Source organism: Corvus moneduloides, chromosome 8 (assembly GCF_009650955.1).
Source record: "Corvus moneduloides isolate bCorMon1 chromosome 8, bCorMon1.pri, whole genome shotgun sequence".
Classification (NCBI taxonomy): Eukaryota; Metazoa; Chordata; class Aves; order Passeriformes; family Corvidae; genus Corvus; species Corvus moneduloides.
In genome coordinates, this window is record NC_045483.1 from 23,024,806 (window position 1) to 23,047,782 (window position 22,977).

The 22,977-nt window shown below is 37.3% G+C and overlaps 1 protein-coding gene across 50 annotated transcripts in view; it reads right to left on the minus strand.

Moving 5' to 3' along the window:
- The window catches only part of KCNMA1 (potassium calcium-activated channel subfamily M alpha 1), a 444,344-nt gene that overhangs the window by 32,482 nt on the left and 388,885 nt on the right, over positions 1-22,977 (minus strand). For all 50 annotated transcript variants that reach the window (XM_032116877.1, XM_032116876.1, XM_032116875.1 and 47 more), the window contains 2 exons: positions 20,663-20,887; positions 17,311-17,503 (listed from right to left, as the gene is read on the minus strand). In XM_032116877.1, coding sequence (XP_031972768.1) covers positions 17,311-17,503; positions 20,663-20,887 — 418 coding nt within the window. The remainder of the gene's footprint in view (positions 1-17,310; positions 17,504-20,662; positions 20,888-22,977) is intronic.

Consider the following 22,977-nt stretch of genomic DNA (forward strand, 5'->3'; position numbering starts at 1 on the left):
TCACAGTTGACCCACCACCATTGGCTATAGTGAAAATCACCCCAACAGAGTTATAGAATCACTTAGGTTGGAAATGACCTTTAAAATCATCAAGTCCACCCACTAACCCAGCACTACCAAGTTCACCACTAAACCGTATCACTAAGTGTCACATCTAAATGTCTTCTAAATATCTCCAGGAATGGTGACTCCAACACTTCCCTGGGCAGCCTGTTCCAGTGCTTGACAACCCTTCTACTGAAGAAGTTTTCCCTAATATCCAATCTAAACTTCCCCTGGCACAACTTGAGGCCATTTCCTTTTGTCCTTTCACTTGTTACCAGGCAGAAGAGACCAACCCCCAGCTCACTCAACCTCCTTTCAGGTAGCTGGAGAGAGCAATAAGCAATTCCCTTATCAAACTGAGGAAGATTCAATAGGAGGGAGCCCACCCCTGTCTGTCTCCGAAACAAGATGCTGCCAAGCAATGGTGTAAGTGTATCATGGCTCTGAGAGGAACACCGGTTTTGGGCTCCTGACATACTCCAAACCAGTGAGGCCTGGTGGCCAGCAGTCACTGCTTCCCTCCTGGCAGCACCTTCCCTCCCTGAGAGGCAGGGACTCCCATGCCCTAACTCAGCCACCTGCTATGAAGGAGTTTGAGTCTCCTGCAGTTCTCTGCAGAAAGCTGCTGGTTCAGTGCCTTGATTCTGAGCAAAGAGCATTTCCTGGCTCCCTCTAAGATACCACTGCTCACAGAGTAGGTAAAAAGCAACCAATTACGTCAGAGGAAAAATCTAAGTCTTAAAGATGTTCTCATCTTTGTCGAAAAACACCGGGGAAGATTCCTCCCTAACAGGAGGCAAGCTCTTTTTGGCAGGAGATGCAGGTGCTGCCCTGCTCCAAGCTCAGCATGGCCAGGTGGCTGTAAAACCTCACTGTCCCTTACAAATACCACCTGTAAAGGAATGAGCAGCACTGGGCACAGCTCGTTAGCTCTGTGCCTCTTGAGCCAGGCTGACCCGTGGTCCTCCCAGGGGGCACTAACTGTGGCTCAGCAGTAATGTGTCGGTATTCTGAGAGCCACAGTGGCACTGAGATGAAGTTCAAAATTAAGGAATGCTGGCATGGCTAAACGTGCCATGGAAGTGTCACCAATTTTGCTCTGCTTATGTGTGAGCAACTGGCCTGATGGCCAAATGATCTGCTGATTGTGCTGGCCATAAACCACTAATTTTTTTTTCTTTGCACTGAGTAATGTCCCACAAAATGCAGGAAGGTTTGCTCTTCATAGCAGTAAATATATTCTTTAAGTTTCCTGAAGGGACCAATAAAGGTTCACTGGGGTTTTGATATAGAGGGAAATTTGTCCTGTGGATGTGCACAGCTTCTGTTCCACTGACTCCACCAAGACCCAGATGGGCACATTCTCAAAATGGACTTTTATGCTACATTTATAAGATATCTTCTGTTCTTAAGGATCATAATTGATCCTTTATGATTCTCTTCCCCTTTTCCTCTGCTCCTTTCCCCTTTGCCTCCCTTCCTTTTCAAGCATATGTTTTACTAAACTATGCAGGCAGAAGGCACTTTCCCAAACTGAAAATCCACTTGGCAGACCTAAAATTTGTGGCCTTGTTATTAAAGCACCTTGTAAATTGATAGTACCCTTTAAATAATGCTATTTTAGGGAAAGATGCCCTGGCATTCACTGGGTGATATATGCACTAAAGTCCTCAAATATAATTTAAAAAGCATATATACATTTAGCTACCTCTGGTTCACCTAAGAATATGAGATAATAATATTTTGAGCATATATGAGTAACACATAAGTGGTGAACTGCCAAACACGCCCCCAACAAGTAATCATGCAGAAATATGGGACAAGTATTTTCATTAAGGAGAGCCAGCCAAAAAGAAATAATTCTCAAAAAGGATCTCACAGTTGTATCCCTTTGCTACTGTTTGCTGACAATGTCATTAATATTCCTGTGAATTCAATTGAATGATAGACTATACCTGTTATTCTCCAAAGTACAGCCCCTTGAGTATACCTAGAAAGTTCAGCAGCAGTCATGCAGCTAAAGAGCTGCTGACATCCATGGGAATCTGTTACAGCCATTCAATTTAGAAACAATTCTAGCTTCAGTGTCCCATGTGGTCTGAGACAGAGTTGTAGTTTGGCCTGAGAACCTGGAAATCCTAAATTCTGGCTTCAGTTCTTACTTTTACTGTGATTTTTTTCTGAAGATCTAATAATCTCTTGGAGATTATCACTAAAGGTCTGGAAAAGGAGAGGAATGCAGGAGACCAGATGTGACTACATAAGCTCCCAGCTCTCTCAGAGACTACAGCATCTTCAGAGATGCTCCAGCCCCAAATATAGGCCAAGGTAAATCTACAGAGAGTGGAGGCTAAAGGAGGATAACTTTCTCAACTTTAGCAACCCTCCAATGCTTTGGGACTGGAACAACACTTGGAGCTTTGAACTCTGAGAGATAATGTCACAGAGAAAAAGCTGCCATCTTCCTGCCAAGAAAGTGCTCTTCTCTAATGTCCCTTTGTTCCCTTTCTGCTGAAATACAGAAACCTATAGCCAAGATGTCCAAATCAAAGCTCTAACAGAAGCACAGGGCAGTGGGATCAATGCCAGTTTCTGCTCCCCAAAGTGTGAGATACATTCCTGGATGAGTTAGTGGCCCCGTGTGCTGAAAGTGTAAATGATTTATACGTCCGCTGGTTCTTGGGCTGCTCTAACAGGGTAGAATTAAGCTGTTAAAACAAAGATCAAGAGAAGGATTGGAGTTTCATCATCTTGAGGTCTAGCACTGAATCACACCACATTGATTCCATTTCAATTGTGAACAGCATAATATATTAGAAGAGCATAATATTTTAAGCCTAGGGCAGAATCATGTTTAACTTAGAGGGGGGTTTGTTCACAGGTACTTACATAAATCTTTCCCCAGTTTAAGTGCCATTTTGAGTTTCACTATCATACACACCCTAAAAAATGAAGTCCACCTGCAACTGCCTAGTTTTTTGTTGTTGGCTTTGCAGAAATTTTTTTCCCTTCACAAAATCTCATGTGGTAATTACCTAAACCCTAACTCTGCCAAGGGTTAGCACAAGCTTACACAACCCAAAACTACCAAAACAAATGGGCTCTCTTTATTAATGATTTGCAGAGCATAGCCTTGATGTTCACTCCTTGCTACTTTTCTCACTTTAGGTAAGATAATACGTAGTTGCTAGCCATAGCACTTCCCTTAAGTCTGCCTGAATGGAAACTCTATTTCTCTATACAGTAAACAAAACTAAATTTCCTTTTTTTAGCTACTTGCTTTACAAACTTTAGTTTTTAATTGTTCCTACTCTCCATTTACCATTTAATAGTTTTCTACACTAGGTGCTTCTAGGGCACAAGGTTGGTAGCATCTAACTGTAGCACAGGTTTGCAGCTAAAATTATTTAGTATATAATGATGCCAAACTCTTTTCAGTTTCATCATTAATCAACCCTGCATATTTAGACCTCAGGCAAAAATAAATATGCTGAATAAAAAGTATCAAATAAATTAAGCTATATTACCTAGTTTAGAGAGACAGGTATCCAGTAACTAGAAACAAAATGGAAAACTCTCCACTAAAAATGATGTATCGGCATGTTAGGTGAGACTCTACGTTATGTCATTGTATCAAAAAAAGTAAATTTTCCTTAGTGTTAAAGGAAGAGCAAAGCCAGCTATCATAGCAATAAAAATTCAATCAATTAAAATACTTGAAAAATAAAAGTAACAATGTTGTCCAACATCTGATTGGCAACTACTGAAACATAAATTAAACCAATTTCCCATTGCTGCTTATGGGAAAATTATGCAGATTAGAATTTGATTAGGTTTATATCATGAGACTCAATTTGGACTTTTAATCTATTAAGCTCCAATAAATGAGGCATCTGAACAGCTCCCCTGAGTAGCAACAGTAATAACGACAGCAGTCATTTTTTGGAATATGTATTCTGACAATTTCTTTAGCAGACAATTCCACATCTTTAAGTATAATTACTTTGTAACTTCTAAAAAAAATTTCAGGTGTTTGCAGTGAGGAAATGAATACATACAAAATGCTTAAACAGACATTTTGTGATAATCAACATCTGTCACTCTGTTCTAGCAATATTGTTTTTCCATCAACTTGGACTTACTTACGGTCGACTTCATGGTCTGTGTGGGCTAAATAGTGCCAGCAGACTTGCAAATTACTCAAGCTGGAACTGAGCTGGAAACCTACGGTAAAATGTCATTAATTTTTCTACAGGCTGGGTCAAAACTAAAATCCCACATTCAAGGCTGTCTTGGGGATCAAAGTTTGAACTGTGAAGGCTAAAGCCCCATTTTATCAAAGACATCTGAACAGAATTCCCAGAGCTGAGCTTTGAGACAGGTTGGATTCAGATCAAGACCACCTCTAATTTATCTGGCAGGTGTGCTTCACAGCCCTCCTGCATATTTCCTGCAGTCTAATCTATTTGCAACTATACAAAAGCTCCTCTCCTACATTACTCTATATTGTAAAATGCAACTCTTCAAAGCCTGCTGACTGGAGAGCACATTGTGCACATGTCCTCTCCTACCAGATTTCACCAAATCCTAGAGAACCTTTCAGCTGACAGATTGTCTTATGCACATAGTCAAGTGCCAGTAGGCAGGTGATTAAAAAATAAATACATGCTTAAAAAATTTCAGGGCTTTAGTAAATGGTCATAGTGAAGGAACATGGATCCTGCGCTCATGTGTGAATATATTTTTCTTTAAAAGAGGCTTTAACACCGAATTTAATTTTGGCACTCAAGCTTCCAGCATATCACTACAAAGGCTTTCTGCAAGCCAAAATTTTTACCAGAACTCCAAACTGAACATCATAAATAGGGAAAAAAAAAAAATCAGTCATGCTCTTTGTCATTCAAATACTGCCTTCTGCAGCACACAACTTCAGAGTAGCATGTCTGTTAAAGACATCTTTGCAGATATAATGTGTGAAAAATAATATCAGGTTGATTTTAACTATATCACTCTATACAATGCTAACTCAACTAACTTTCCCTTGGAAAGTACAGTAAAGCACACAGCCTTTTCTTTCCACTCCCCTTTTTTTTTCTCTATTTAAGAAAATCCAAATCCAAATTGTGCAGTTGTGGAATGAGGAGGAATTGGAAGTAGCTATCTAATTCAGTATTCTTGAGTGATGTACCAGTAGCAATATATTAGTTACAGATGTATAGTCAACAAAACTGTCTGAGGAACAGCAGTGATAGCACTGGTACCACTGGGTTCACCCAATCTGTAAAGCGTGGGAACCCCTGCTTCAGTCAGAATCTGGAATTCAGAGAGCAAGTTATGCCTCTGATGGCCATTCTAGGAGAAGGAGTATCTGAAGCATACAGTCAGCAGTGTAAATAAAAAGGTAATTTGCTCAAATATATCAAGAAAAAAGGAACGGTATTCACAAAACCAGTGAGGAGGTACAGTCTTAAGATGAAAATTCCATTGCTGAGTTCACACAGTTTTGGCTCACTGTCCTTCTCCTCTTACAAACATTAATGTTAAAAAGAAAATGAATTACTTATCACGACAGAATGACTTACTATTTTATCAGAGTTTTTTTCTAAAATCTAGAAGAGTTTTGCTTACCTCTTATAGCTCAAATGTCTTTTTATATTTAAAGAAGTATCAGCAGAAGTGTCTCTACACCAGCCCCTTATTTATTTTATTTATATGGGATACAAACCCCATTACACTAGCAAACAAGCTGGTAAAGACAGTGATAACAGTAAAATGTAATGTGGTATTCTTTAAGCAGTGAAAACTAAATGGCAATCATAAAATGTATACTATGGTATCCAGTCCCAGTACAGACATCCTGAAAATTTCCAGCAGTTTTTTGCAGGGTTTTGTTTGTCTTTGTTTGTTTTGTTGTGGTTTTTTGGTTTTTAGTATTGACTACTTACTATCATCCATGCATCTAAATACTACTGTGATCTCTACAAACACTTAACACAATAACTTTCCTATCCATTATTGGTTACTAGTGAGTTAAATGGGTTGATGAAAAATAAAATATTCGCTTCTCTGTTTTAATTTCTTTAGTACCAATATCAGTGGAAATAGCTTTCCTTTCCATTAGGCATTTTGAGTATTTCTAAGAGTCTTTGGTTTATTCACTGTTATTTGATAGGATTCTGAGAATAAATATTCAAGTTGCAATGTGGACTTTCGTTGCTAGTGGGGTAGTTTAAGAAGTGGTGATTTTGGGCCAATCTAAAATACAAATCTGCAGACAAATTTTAAGGCCTTGCTTACATGTGATACAGTGAGCAAGATGCCATTAAAAAAAAAAAAAATCTAGACACATTCTAAATTTTTAGAAGGATTCTGTCTATCTAATTCAGTCTACATCTTCCACTGAAAATGGAAGATATGTCCAGACAGATGAGTACACATTGCCACTAAAGAACTGGAGACTTAATTAAAGGTTAGAATAGAAAATATTTGCAAATTATTGTGGATTTACAACAGATATATACAGTTTCTAAAATGCACTGCTGAGTATGTTAAACAAAATGGCCAAGCACCTGCTCCGAATTTGACTTTTTTACAGCATAAATCATTTTTGAGCAAGCTGACACTTGTGGCTAATGGAAATTTGTTCTCAAGAATGTAACTATAGTGTTGTTAGCCCAATTAATCTGTCCTCAAACAAACAATAAACAATTCCAACAATGGTTTCTCAGGCCCCACACTACACTGCCTGATTTCAGTCTCTTTTTCTTTATTTTCAGAGGAGTTGTTTTAAAAATGTCTGCCTATCTTTGCCCTCACTTGGAGACGAAGTTACAGAACAAGCAGACTGGCAGGAACTTAGAAACAGGATGTGGCCATCCAATCATACTACAAGCCTGTCTATGCGTTTAAGGAAAACCTCTGTCAAACTTACAGAAAGGATGTATGCTTCAAATCAACGTGAAAGGTGAAATCTCCATTATAGTTTCACAGGATCTACTTCCAACTTCTAAGAAAAGTTTGCAAAACACCACGTACTGCTGTGACTTTACAGATATTTTATAAGATCTTAATCTTGTCTCTAAATAAGCCAGTGCAAAAATTCCCATTAGCCACAATCTTATTGGAGTGTGTTGAATAAAAATAAATTACAAGAACTAGCTGAGAACTTTCTTCAACAAAAATTCTTACCATACCATTTACAAAATTCATAATTTACTTTTTCAGCTTTGGTTTGTTCAGATGTTGAAAAGCTGCAAAAATACATTATTAGGAGCACAGTAGTACTGATTCTCCACAAAAGGCTGTGCCTCAAGTCAGCCTGAATATCCCACCATGCACATGCTGAAAGAACTAGCAGGTTCTTGATAACCAGAAGCTAACAAGCTTTTAGAAAATGCCTGTTATGGAAAGTCTGGGCTGCCTCATATTTAACCATGTCGAACTTTAATCAACAGGTCTATCTTGAAAAGAGAATGCCAAGAATTTTGTAGATTTTATCCCAAAGTTGTCAAAGTTCTGCAAATCACTAGCAGGTGATAGATGCTACTTTTCTGCATTGGTATCACAGACTAGGATTTAACTGGAAACAACAAAAATCTCTCTTTCTCCTGTAATGCTATTAGACTGGTAAAGTCTGCTAGATACTGAAGCTGTGTATATTCTTCCACAGTAAAGCAAAACCAGTGACACTGATCTCTGAAAAAACCCCATCACCTTTATGAATATAAATAACCATTTATTAAGCAAACAATACGTAGTGAAGCAAAGAAAGACACCAGAATTACACCCATGAGGCTGCCTGCTGTGGTACATAACTTTCAAACTATCTTGTATTCCTGCAATACATTATCTATATGTTCCATTTTCTTGAAGTTATCTTCATAATCAAGATGCTATCACAAGTATCGTGGGCATTGGAACTATTTTTAATTTTCATTTAAAGAGCAATTAAAGAAAGACAATGGATACACAAGATAATAAAGTAAGTGATTAGCAGCATGCAAATGACATAGGCTTAATGATAATACCCTGTTCTATTCTCCAAAGGGCCTGTTGAGAGAAACCCTGCCTACATGTGGTTGTGCAGCTAATGTGCCTCAGCCTACAATTACAACATTGCTGACACCATTAACCACTGAAACAACATCACTTCGTGAAATCCTTGTTGTCTCATTAAAATGCAAAGGGTCAGGTAATTTACCAGCATTGTGTGTCTACTTTTGTTATGGGTAATTAGCAAGCATTACCCAGCATGGACTCCTACTGGGAAATAGTTAAACTGTGAAATATTAAAAAGAATTTTTTATATTTGATGGGAATTTGAAAGATTTAGAATTATAACCTCGACATACCTTTGTATTCAAAGCCATGAAACACAGACCTTTTACACATTTAATGTCATAAAATTTTTATGGTTGGTTATTTTTGAAAATTAAGTTCAAATTTAAAAAATTTTCCTTTGTATAATTGGATCTAGATATGCATCTTCTTATACAATTAAGAACTTTTAGAAAATACACAGAGGGAAATGCAAAACACCTTAAAGTTTCTTAAAGACTTACATATGGGTTTGTTAAATTTTTTTTTTTTTTAATTTAAAACACAGAGGTTGGTGCAGTACATTCTAATACTCACATTCCCTTTCTTCTTGCTAATTGAAGCCTCATATTACCATCTTGATTACATTCACTTTTGGCTTACATCTTGTCAGGGAGCAGAATGGTTTCTTATTCTTTAAATGGAAGTTTTGGAACATAAAACACATTCCAATAAAAGTGAACAGAAAATTATGAATTCATTAAACTACTTTGGTATCTTGTGCTATATATAATATTTATATTCCAACTACTGTAAAATATGCTTTAATATCTTTAGGCAACTATAAGGACTTAAATATTTATAAAATGGCTAAAGATAAAGTATAGCTCTCTTATTCCTACATACAGATGATGTAAGGCATGCAATCAAAGACAATAACACTTTCAACCCATTTGTCATCTTAAAGGAGCCTTTCAACTTCAGATCCCTTGTGTGCAATCTACATAAGAGTTGTTGCCTACATAGGCAACTCCAGAGGAGTTTGCTCCTTAAAAACTACCAAGAGTGCTATACTTCACATAAAACAGGGTTTTCTGAAAATGGAGACAAAACTATAAATTTGCAGGGAAAACAGCTCCAAGTGGGGCTTCAAAATACTGCTGTATTTATCTCTGGGACATCTGGGAACAGGAAGCATTTTGATTTAATATTTCATAACATAGAGGCAATTGCTTCCTTGCCTGGTGTATAATTAATGCTCATAAAAAGAGTGCTTTTTTTTTATTCCTCAGCATCAGAAATGCACAAAATAGTACACCTTCATAATAGGGGGTTTGCTTCTGAGATGTTGAACAGCAAATAATAATAAAATAGAGTTACCATCAATTTATAACAGTTTTGGGATGGTTAAATAGAGTTTAAGTGTGAGATCACATTTGATGTACTGTATTATCTACGTAGTTCACCCAGTTTTATTTTTCTCTGGCTGAAGCAGAAGGTGTCTTAAAGCAGAAGAGGAAGAAGCAATTGTGAAAACTTAAAGGTATTTGGCCTAGAACTCTGTAGCATTTCTCAAATACAGAGAAACTGTGTCAAAGAAATGTGTCTCTCCAGCCATTCATCCAACACATTTTTAGTGTTTTATAAGCAAGAGAATTGAAAACCCTCGTTTCTTAATAGTTTTTCTCTCTTTCCAGGAAAACTTTGAGGGAGGTGGGAAACTACTTTTTGTATGTAATTCCAGCAGGCAACATTGGTGTCCAGGTGCAAGGAAAAGTACAAAAACGTGAAGGATGCTGTGTGGGACCTTTCCTGTCAAGGGTTTCATGTGGAAACTGGAAGCCTAGCAAGGTCCTAACAGAGCTGGTTTCTACAGCACAGGAAAAAAGTTGAGTGAAAAGCCTCTCTCCCACCGTCTCTTTAGTTTATTTAAGTCCAAATCCTGCAAAGACCTGCACATAATCTAACTTTACACAGGTGGACAGTTTCATTGAAGTCAGAGAGATTTATTAACCTGTATAACATTGCACATGAGTTTTGGAACAAGCAAGGCATCAGATTGTAAACTTGCCAGGGCAAAGGCCATATTTTATTCTTGTATATATCAGGACTATGACAACAAGCTCTTAATTCCATCTAGAGCTCCAGTGTGCTACCATAAAATAAATAACAGCTATCAGCTGATATATCTAGTTCAGCAGGATAAGAAATTATGTGCATGTTGCAAAAAGGTAATACTGAGTTATTTATCACAGTGACCTGATCTTCAAAAATTGGACTATCTTTTGTGAGTAAATAGTGATATGGGACATGTCTGGCCCTTATCTCATTTTTCAGTTATTAACTTCATTACTTAGGATGGTCTGCCTTTGTTTTGAAAAATAGTAAATACAACAAACACTTCAAAATTCAGTTAGTTAAAAAATAACCAATCAACCAAGTAGAAAATTTTGTTAATTGGATTATTATTATTTTTGCAACAACTGATGCTAACAAAAATACAAGGAACATTCAGAACCCAGTATAAAAACATCCTTAATCAGGTGTAACTCCTACACTAAACTATCAGTCCTCAAACCAATAACACTGACGTCAATGCAAGATACCATTTTTGCAAATGTGACTGGTAGGACTGATATTGTCTTAGAGAATATCTTTCAAAACACATATGTGAATTAGGTAATTATGGGCTATCTTTAAGTATAACAAGCATTCTGCAGTCTAAAAATATATACAAAGACACACAGGAATCTAAGGGTTGAAAAGAATAAAGCTAGTGTCATAGCTCACTTTGACACTTTTAAAAACTACCCCAAATCTTTCACTTTTTGCCAGCATTATTCATTTATTTAATATTACATCTACATTTAATATTCTGCATTTACTCATAAGCTTTCCTAAGCAGGTTAAGTAGCTCCTTAAACTCTGCAATTATTTAGTGCAGCTAAATAGAGTTTGATTTTCTGTATTTGAAAGTAAGGTTCTTTATTCCTACATTTGCATTAAATGTAACAAATTAAACATAGGAGCAGTGCTGGAGTTGCCACAGAATACTGAATTCCATAACAGCCTAAAAATTAACTGCATCTGTGATTATCCAAACCTATATTCTGAAATGTTAACTTTAAAACTTATGACTATAAAGTAAGAGAAATAAGATTGAACATTCACTAAACCCCCCTCCTTCAGGAATAAAACTATTGCTTTGAATTTATAAAAAGTTTTCTCTAAGAGCATTACAATACAGTTATCTCAAAGTGGCACAAACCCTTTGCTAACAAAGCACTTCAGACAATATTTATCTTTTCCCCTTATTTAAGAATTTTCTCTCATTTTCAGTCTCGATAATATGGTTTTTCTGCCTTTTTGTTAACATGTAAAGCAATTAAGATTTATTAATCAGGAGAGGTGGAAAAGAATATATTATCTGCAAGCACAATGGAAACCAGATCTTAAATTCATCTTAATAATAAATTTCTTGCAGCAAATTGTGAGACTAAGTCCATAAAACATTGCAATGATATAAGAATTAATGATCAGATTGTGAAATAAATCTAATGAAACTCTGTGGCTGTTTCTGTCCTTTCAATCGAAGTTTAAGACAGCTCCAACAAAAGATGACAATGAAGTTTAAAGTGATTTTTAAGGAACTGGATCAAATGAAATTAAACTTGTACAGGGCTACTTTACCTTGTGCGATCTGTTACACTTGAAAGTCATGTGTAAAATTCTGAGTATGTTTACTTGGTTTTATAGGATTTTCCCCAGAAGAATCCTGCCACGATGTATGAAATGTATTACCCAGGAGTTCATCCAATCTTAATGCTTTTCTCTTTATTCTTTCTTGTTGGAGGATCTATTATGAGAACTGTAAATGAAGGCCCTAAAAAGATCACTCATGTATAGAAATAGCATTCCCAGGGAAAATTCTCGTAAGTTGAAGTCATTCAGAAAACAACTGCAATTGCTACTTTGCTGAAATACATCTACACTGCTGTACTGTGATCTGTCTTAGAATGTCTATGGACAAAATGTTACTATACAGCCTCCCCTTTCTGTCCTTTAGACCTGCTTGGAGCTATAAGATCACTTTTCTTTATTGTTTAGTAAGTGTTTTTTAATGAAATGTACTGCTCTTACTATATAAGACTCAAAATAAGCTCTAAATCACTATCCAATAAAAGAAAATTATTGAGTTGGATATCTAAAGTTACTACCCAGAGGCTACTCTGGTACAGTATTTATAAATCTCTAAACTGTTAGGTATAATTGTCTTTCTGGGTTTTGGGAAGAAAGCCAAATAGCAGCTTTAGTTACAACTGAAGATAAATATTTTGTGTTTGGCCATGTTCATCTGGTGGATAAAATAACAAGTAAAATTCCCACAATGTAGGGCTCTAAGAAAAAAACAAGAAACATGAAGAACTAAATGGGAATAGTCAATAGATGGTACTTGAAGAAGAAAGGATGTAAATGTCAACAAAATGAAGGAAAGGAAAATTACTGGGGGTCTGCCAACTTAACAGCCAAGGAAGAACCTACCCCATACTCAGTCCTCCTGGGTGCTTTGAAAAAATGTTATGACTAGGGAGCACATGTTATGACTATGGGTCTAAAGTTCTCTGGTCTGCTCTCCAAAACACTTCTTGATAAAATAATCTCAATTTCTATTTTAGGGAACAGAATGAGAAACAGAAAGGACAGTAAAAACCAATCTCTAGTACCTAGGGGTGACACTTTTCTCCAACACAAACACATACCTCTTTAAGATCGTTCTAGGAAGTCAAGATCTATAAGAGGAAATCAAGATAAACACAGGGCTTCCTTGTCACAAATAAGCCGTTTGGCTGAGTTTATGAGTAATTTTGTGAAGAGGTGGGCCAAGCTCCCTCTTTACAGCATTCTGTACTTCAAAATCGGAGATATCTTAATGAAAGCAATATTTTGATGCAGCTTCAGTGGGATCCGCTTTGGTCTTTCTGTCCTTGGAATCCAGGTTCTAGGTCTCCCAAAGGCAATGAACTGCCCTGATGATTTCCAAAAGCTCATTTTCAGGACATTAGAGTCTGCAGCCCTAACCTCTAGCAAGCCTACGGAGCTGCACAGTCAGCTTTGAAACTATCAATGCAGACAGCCATGAGAACATTTTCAACCTGAGAACTTTGAACAGGACAGATCCAATTTGAAAGAACTGCCTGTTCTTTTTGAGTAGAAGTACACACTTTATGTAAAGGAGACCAGCAAATCCTTTCAGAACTGTTAGTAAGCTTTTCCTCCTAAGGAAGACAGCTTGTTTCCACTTGTAGTTCTGTGTAGCCATGCATTTGGTCGTATGTTGCCAGACAGCTGATGATGAACATAGATTTGACAACTTAGATAGTTTACTGCCATCCCCTCTGGACACTCCAGGTCATTTGTAGCTCTGGTCCAGAATATTATTTTTTTCCTGTGTCTTGGAATTTTGAGTTGGATTTTTCTTCTGCGGAAGGTCGAGGCAGAGCACCGTGCTTGGACAAGATGCAGTTGTGCTGGATCAGTTACGATCCAAGGCAGGCAGGCCAGAGGACAAAAGTGTTTCCACACTACTTGTAGAAGGTCCAGATAATTACTGTTAACCAGTTCAAAAACCTGGGGATATTTTAACACCATAAGGAGGTACTTTCAAGTCTTCATTTCTGTATGAGAATAGCTGTGTGTGTTTTAACTTCATCTTGAACTAGTAATGAGAAAATCCCTTGTTGATGCAAACCAGAATAATACAGAGCTGATTTTTCAGCAGTTAACTTAATCCATTGGGAATTGGCAGCCCTATTGTCATAGAACTTTCCCTTTCAGCAAAGCTTCCTGTCATGTGTCCACCCACCTGTTCCTTCCACAAGACCTTTCCTCTCGGGCTGCACCAGGGTTCCATTTCAAAGCTCTGTCCCTGGCTGGAAAGGGCATGTTTGGAGGGATACAGAGGGTTGGCTAGTGATGAATGCTTATATGCCTAGGACTGGGAGTGACTTTAGTGTTAAAGTAGGTAGTGAGGATGAGGCTCTGGGAAAAAGGGAATGAAATCCCAAAATTTGTGGATTCTTCTCCTGCTACCAACTTAGAGCAAAGGAGTTATAGATATAGCCCTGTACTTCAACACTTGCCAACGATTATGGCTTATCTGATTGTTAAATAAAATTTGCATCCTGCTTTTTATGGCACCCTTCTTGTACTGGTGTCATCTTTTGCCTGATGCTGAAATGAAATAATCACAGATACAAACTAGAAAGATCCTTGTACATTCAATAACCTATCAAGTAAATGACTGTATTTTTATTTCTCAGAAATGTAAACATAAATTATATATCAGGTTTTCATATGAGATTCCCCTGCTCGGTGACTACATAACTATACATATATAATACAACATATTTACTCAGAATAGCAAGGGTAAGGTCATACTGCTAAATCCCTCACCAAAAATCTTGAAGCTCAGCCCATATGTTTCTCAGACTGCTCACATATTTTGCTTTATTTCTTCTCTTTTCAACACCCTGTCACAGGTCAACTGACCTTCTGCCATACCTCCAGATTTTCTAATGCCAGGGTTTCTGATGATCAGTAGCAGAAGTAACATAAAATAACGACACAGAAGATCCAAAGCACGATGTTGATGAGGATGTCTTAATTCAAAATCATACAATAAGATCTAGAAAAACTAAGATTGGCAATACTTGAAGTTTTTATCAGTTAACGTGTTAAGGATAAGTACGTCAAGCAATACACAAATGAAAAATAACAACTTGCTCTGTAAATAAAGGCACTAAATTGCCAGTAAGAATCTCTGAGTTTGTTCTAATACACTGCTTGTTGACCAGCAAAAGTTGAATCACCTGGTTTATATAATTGTCATGATAGTTGTGTCCACCGTATGTTAAAGCTGCATTTCACAGACAAAAATGTCACATTGCATATAATTTCCAGTAAAATTTGTGCTATCTACTGATCTAACTGCTTCTGACAGTCTAATCATTTTATTCAAGGTCTTCTGTGAAAATTTACTGTACTGAAAGGAATGCAACCAATTCAGGAGTTGTGGATATCATACACAGAGAATTTACTGTGAAGATAATTATTTTCTGAAGCAACTCAGCTTGGAAGAACTCCTCTTTATTCAGTGATCCCAATTAAAACAGGCTGCTGGTTGCCTGCCTTGTGTCATGCCCTGTTTCCCCAGAACAGCTACCGAAAGAATGACCTTTTATTTTTTAACATGCAATCTGGTATTTACCTGAAGTAATGTCAAAAATTTCTAAGAATATGCTCACCTATTGTTCCTCCTCTTCTCTGCATCAGCAACATTTAACAGGGCTAAAGGGATTTGGACCATGGCCAGTGTACACTTCCTGACCTATAGGGGCTATTGCTGTAGCAGCAACCTGGGTATTAGAGATTCACAGAACAATTCAGTCTGGAAGGGACATTGGAAGGTCTCCGGTCTTATTTCCTGCTCTAAGCAGTGTCAACTACAAGGTCAGCTCAGCTTCTTCGAGCTTTATGCAGTCAGGTCTTGAATACCTCCAAGGACGGGGAGTAAAAAATGACAGGTGATCATGTAGTGCACAAGACTGGATATTGGTAAGTTTCCTCCATCCTCACTGAGGGATGGTGTGAAATGCTGTGTACACCAGGAGGTAAATACAACAGTCCTGAAAATGTCTCTAACTTCTGAGCAAAGACAGAAAATTCACTCAGACTGCTCATGCTCAAGAAGAGATTCTTGATTATTTTAATTATGTGTGTGATAGGAGACTGAGAGAGATTCATCAAAGAGTAGCCATTAGCCTGGTAGTGAAAGTACAGATTTAGTTTTGAGATACAGAATTTCAAATCCCAGGTCTAGATCAGTGAAACAAGGAACCTCTATGCCTGTCTTCCACTTCTGCAATGAGTTTCTTAATCATAACTATAAGCTATCAGCACGTGAGCAAGCTGGTCTCACAAATTTATGAGGAAAGAACTCTAAAATATTTGGAGTTGTATTATTTCCAGACCAAAGATTTGAAACTTTGAACACTCATGGGATTGAAAACAACCAGTTTCTTCCTTTTCTTCTCTAAATCTACTTTTCATCCAGAAAACTAACTGATCTGACTTTGAAAACTTCAAGCTTTTAGCTTCCTGGTACAATATAATTCCACCATTTTATTGCAGATTCTAAGAAAGAATTTTCTATGTTCAAGTTTCTATATTCAAGAAGTTACACTGCAGCCTCTGATTTTTGGCACATAATTCCTATTTCCTGATAAGAGTGTAAAGAGGAAAACCTGAACTTAATCTTAGTTCTCACCGTCCTTGAGGGAAAACTACCTCTCGATCAGGCTCACAGGGAAACTGCAGACCAAAGCACAATCCTTTCCACCTACATTTATAGCAAAACTAGATCCAGAGGGAATATTTATTGCAGCAGCTAATAGGTTTATCAAAGGTAGGACTTCAGCTGCATAAGCTGCAAGACGCTTCAGGGATGGGGAGATGATTGTTTTTACTCTGATGGTCTTTGCTGGGGTGCTTATGACTGCTTTGCAGCTGCTTTGCACAGGCATAGATGGTGTAAAATAGCCTTTGGCTACCTATGAATCAGTCCCCTACTCTCAGGAAAGATTGAAGGATTTTGTTTAACGTCCTTAAATGGGATGAGTACATGTCAAACCATGGGAAGAAATCAGCTTTGAGTTAACTCTCAGTTAACTTCTTGAGCAAGAAGGTGCCAGAGCTGTAAAGAAAATTTAAAGTTCTTGTTCTTTTTTATTTTACTTTTTGGCTGGTATTACTCAAACTTGTATTTTCTTTGCAGTTTTAATGTGCTCTACATAAAAAGATATTTTGTTGGACAGAAACTTCAGATATTCCAAATAATAATTGCAAGTTATCACTGGTTATACAACAGCAACTCCCCATGTAAGAAAGTCACAGTGAGAAAATGACGGTTTTATATATTATCTAGCAAAATTTTAAAATGAGAAAAAATGCCAGTTTCATGTTCATTCATTTTTTCTCTGAATGATGTGCTTTGTGATGTAGCAGAGAAACTACGTGACTGTCCCTTTAAAAGCCATCATACCAATCAGCAGGTTTAACTGTCAAGCAAGCTGATGTAGGGCTCTTTGAATTACTGAGTGAGGGATATTCTTCCTGCCAGGTCCTGTCCCCTGTAGGCACTGCAGAGAAGTATTATAGGGCAGTCCTTACCTTGGGAATTAGCCTGCAAGACCCCAATGCTGTCATCAAACTGCATAGATTTGATGTTGAGTGACGCCAAGATGCATTCCTTGTCCTGCAGCGAAGCATCATCAATATTATTCTGATTGGCTGACAGGATAACGCACATGTCGCAGAGGTTGATGTTGACAGCCCTTAAATCAGCCCGACTTAATGGCGTACCCTTCGGCACAGGGAAAAAAAAGGGGGGGTGCAGAAGAGGGGAAAAAAGAAAAACAAATTAAAGATTGAGAAGGAGCTTTGGGAAATTATTTAACAAGTATCTTTTTTATGCTCTGACATTAAGCTGGTCTAACTATGTGCCAGGGAATAGGAGATGTGTGCTAATCTAAAGGGTAGTTGGTGCTGATGGCAGCATTTTAGGTTCAGTCTCAATACTCAGTCAAGCTATTACTAACAAACAAGAAACAGGAATAATGCCAGCATTCTACATCTCATCGGTGACTTGAAATTGTCTTGATTTAAGTTGCTATCATGTGGCAACCTCCGGCTCTCTGAATATAACAAGGGGGGTGTTTTAAATGTCTATTTATCTACTACCAAGTCACAATGGTCTTGGGCAAAAGAACAGCAATTTAAACAGGAAAGCATTACGTGTCCGGCACATTTGAAATGCAATCAGGATAAAGCTATTTTTTCAACCTAAAGCAATACACAGAAAAGGTTAATCCTTTTTGAAGCACGCTTTTGGTGCTTCTAGAAGGAAAACACACTGAGCTTCAAAGCTGTGTGATTAAACCCTTTGAAACAGAAACAGGACTTTATCCTAATGGGCACAACTTGTGCAACAGTCCCTGCTCCACAATCCTCAATCAGAGAATGCAGTCACTAAAATGAAATGCTGTGGTAGCCTGTGGATTTTTTTCATAGTAAACAAAACTGAGATATGACACTTGACATGGTATTTTTTGTTTAAAATTACACATGCTTTTCACATCCAACAGTCCACAACTATAGTTACAGAGAATTAAGTCTACATCACAGGGGCTGCAAGGTTCAGGAAAAACACTTTTTTTTAATGGAAACTAGATTCTGGTCTGCTGCCTCACATGGTTTGGTACTCAAAGACCCTAATGATGAGGAGACATAACTGTCCCCTTGTCACGCAGCAACTTTCATAAAATCAAGACAAGACCCTGCTCTTCCATCTCCTGATCATAAATGGTGAATATCTCCTGAAGTCCACTGAGAGTACTCACAGCAAAAGTGATTTTAAAATGCACAGAGTGTAGGAAGAGCCCAATTCTTATTCAGTGATTGCCAGCTTAATTATTCCATGTAACTTTCAATAATTTGGGGCGTGAAACCTTGTGAAAAACAATGTGTATCAAACAGATACGATTTCATTATAAACTGCTCAAAAGTTAGAACACGATTATTCCAGCCACCTTAATCCTGCTCTTTGTGCCTGTACTGCACACCAAGTGAAGCAGGAGTCCTATGGGGAAAAATAATATGCAATAATGTAATTAATTAAAGGCTCACTCCTAATGATTTTATGCAAAGGGACAGAATTAAGGCTGCCTGAGGATATTTAAAATTGGCATTTGCCTACTTTTTAAGAGTTTATTCAGCAGCCTAAAGGCCTCTTTTAATACAGATTTTAAATTCCAATTTTTTTCTTTAAACCAGAACAAATGTTTTTGTATTCAGCTATAATCACATCTCCATCAGATAGCAGCAGCAAGTTTTACCTCGTCAACCAAAGCACAGAGAAGTAGGAAAGTGGCCTCCCTTTAACACAATTTTCTACAAGTATAATCTCAGAAACTTAAGTACATTTTTTAATTAGTATAATTAGATCAGAAAATTGCTGCTATTTTTAACCTTATATCACCATTTTGAACCAGATAGGCTGGGGAAAAAAAAGTGGGAAAAAAGTAATGAAGTCTGTGTGGTCTTCAGCACCCTTGATTTCTATGTGAGATACAATTCCTTTATAATATTCTGTATTTTTAAAGGTGCATCGTCTAAGCTGTTCAGGTCAATATTAATCTAAAGCTATTCTGAATTTTGGTGTAAACTGGGGAAAGTAAAGCTGGTGTACATTTCTTTAATGCCTCTTCAGAATTCAGAATCTAAACTTTCCAAAAACATATTATAATAATGGATACACATTATATACTGGAAGCAGTAGCAGGATTCTATTCTGCTCGATAGTTCAAGAGTATTATCAATTTAATTCTGATTCCCTAGTCTTTAGCCTTCACAGTGACTGGAATTAAAAGGAATTGGCAGAAAAAGGAGGATATTAACTGACCAAATCTGATATTGACACCATTTTTGTGACAGCAGAGAATCTTGTGACACCATCTGTTGGATCAGGTTACAGAAAAATGCCAAGGGCTAACACTAAAACTGCATTTACAGTAACAAAGACCTACAGTCTGAATTAATCAAAAAGCAAAGACAGTCCTTTCATTCTATAGCTATTTTCCCAGTTATTCAGTTAAGGTTACATCCATCATTGATTTATTTATTTTTAACTGCTGAAATGTAGTTATTAAAAACTAGTAAACCCATAATTCTTGTTTCTGGAAAAAATATCTAAACTAACTTTACTATATAACATGCAGAGCATTCTCTTTCATACTTATACCATGGGCTCCCACTTGTCATTTACAGCTATGATTACCTAAGATCACTGGCTTGGAGGGCTTCATTTTTTAGTCCTGGAGCTCTTGATTCTACATTTTGGTCATTTGAGTGAATCTTAATGACACATAGGAGAAAAAGGACCTTTGCAGTTTTAGTAGTTGTGCCTACTAAAATCAATAAGAGCTTTTCATTGATTTAAAAAGGATCAGGTTTTGCTGTACTTCCATACAGGACTCTGTACTGAAATGCCATGGCAGTGTTCCGTATAAAGGAGGCCAGTCCACAGGAGGTCTTTACATATAAATACATGAATATGTATAAATATTAAGTAGATAGAGTAACAATATTTTTTTCAAAGGTTTTGTGGGTATAAATACATAAATAATATCATAAATAACTACTGTCGTTCTGTCAGGGAAATCACAACATCAGAACCGGCTCCATGCAGTGCACTACAGTGAATGTTCAATACATAACACAGCTAATACATCTGATAGCAGCTGAAATTCATCCGATGAGGATGATGAGGAGCCAAACACTGCAGCAAATATCTTCTAATAAGGTCTCACAGGGCTCTGTTTTCACAGACAGAGTAAAGTGAAAATCTAAGTCCTCAGGCCTATAAGCAGACAAAAGTAAAAAAGCCTAAGATCAAAGTCAATATGAATCTGTCCAGTTGGTGTCCCAAATAACAAAGTATCAATAATATGGCTTTTGAACTTACAGGCAAGATTGAAACCTTGGGGAAGTTATGCAGTGTCTCCCATTCCCTTCTCAGGTATTCAAGTGAACCCACAAACACAATGTGCTTGAGTTCATGGTAGTGAAAGTTGCTGGCTCGTAATGGCATCACTAAATTTCTTAATCCAATCAAAGCAGATGTAACATCCCCAAATATGCAAACGACTACATGCCCACTTAAAACTGTCATCGCTGCTTCACTTCGAGTCTAAAATAAAAAACAAAACAAAACAAAAAGACAAGGGAAAAATGAAACAAAGGGCATCTTAAATCATATATTGAGTTTAAAACCAGGAAAAATACAACTGTCAATATTGTTCATGCACAAAGAAGTAGTTTGGTAACAGCTGCTCATTTTACCCTTATTTATCCTTCATTAAATGTGCTCAGCAGAAAAAAAAATTTGTTCTTGTTTGCAAATCCTTCGGCATTTGGGAGGACATTGTATTGGATCAAATTCTGGTCCTGTGTAAGATTCTATACATGTGGATTGTGACTCTGGTTACAAAGTACTGTAGATTTAGCTAAGGATTATGGAAGATAGATGCAAAATCACACCCTAGTTGAAAAATCACTAGCTGGGTTTTTTTCAGGACCAATTTGAAAAGGAAAATACTGAGTGTCCAGTGTTCCTAGTAGGGCTTTGTGATGTTACTCAGATCTTGTGAACTGAGGACCACAGCCTCTTAGAGTCAAAGCTCTTATTTAAAGACAAGCTGCTGTTACCCTGAGAAGAAATCCACGAATGCTCTACACTGCTCTGCTTTACAATCGATGCCCACTATACTGCACAGAGCTTCTCTCAGTGACAAAATCAAAGCGAAAGTTTGTGACTAATACTAAATTTTCAGGCCAGTTGGACTTACTGAGGAAACAGGTCTCATGGAGAATATTTAAACGATGTCCAGAATTATTTTCTTGTCTCAGTGAGAGAACAAATTTTTGCACTAATTTCAGCATTGTTTAGGTCAGTTGAGCAGGCAACTCAAACACCAAGATGATTAAATAATGCCACAAGGAAAAAATGAGCTTAATTTCTGTAGCCAGTCTTGACATTGTTGTCGTCCATCGAGTAGCTGGAGATCCATCCATGTATTGCCAAGAAATTGTACATGGGACCATTACACAGAAATTTTACCAAGGAACAAAACTAAAACAGTGGTGAACTGCAAAATTTTTCCTCTCACTTATCCATAGTATATGCCATTCTTCTATATTACAGAAGCATGGTGGTGTGCAATTAAGACTGGAATATGCAGCAGATATGCTCATTATGTCAGAAGAATGGGAACTCTGATTAGAAGTTTTCTCATCTGTTAAAAAATGCATGAGCTTTCAATTTCTCCAGGGCAATTATACTGATTTTCATACAGCTTGACCAAGAGAGTCATCTTGGCCCTTCAAACAGCAGAAGACATGAGCGAATCCTCAAGTGAAGCATGGAAGCTGTCCCATGCCTCTGCCTATACATCTGGAATACTCAGATTTTACAAGACAGAGACCAAGTCTTGAAAGCAGGTATGTGAAAAATGTCACTCCATAAATCAGCCATAAATCTGTATGTAGCCATATATGGCAAAATCCCTTCTTACTACCGGGTACTGCTGAAATGTTGCAGAGACAAAACAGACCTTGGGCAGAAAAATGAATTATTTTCTGACTGGGACATCACCAACTATCAATTAGAAGACAAACTGGGAAATCCCATCATCGTCAAATTATGCACTAATTTGTACTTCTGCAGTCTCTAAGGACAGCATTAAATTTGCATAGAAATGAACATAGACATAAATTGTGGACTGCAAGTTTGAAAAGGTGTAGGGAAGCATTTTGCTGGCAGTGTCTTTATTTGTGATGATGTATGAAGCAGAAAGCACCTGGACAGACTTGAAGATTCACAGGCTGGTAGTGGAAAAAACTAACACGGCATAACCAAGAGATGATGATTCAGTCACTCCCCAGCACCATTTTTGGAGGAACACTTTTCAAAGTAGGGCAACTGGTAGTTCGTCAGCTAAAATGTGTTCATAGCACAAAGGCACATTTCTATCTCTGTTTATTACAAAGTGTTTTACACTTTTACCCCTTCTTGCTTGCTGATTACAAATAAATGATACCATTTAAAGCTGTTCAGGCAAACTCCATCTCAAAGTTCCATCTCTGAAATTTGGAACTTACTTGCTTGACTGTTTAAACACTGATGTTGCAATTCCAGGCAATGTCAGAGTTATTACAGAAACCCCTGAGGAGAACTGGAGACAAGCTTTTAACCCCTGATTGCTAGAATAACTGGGCTGT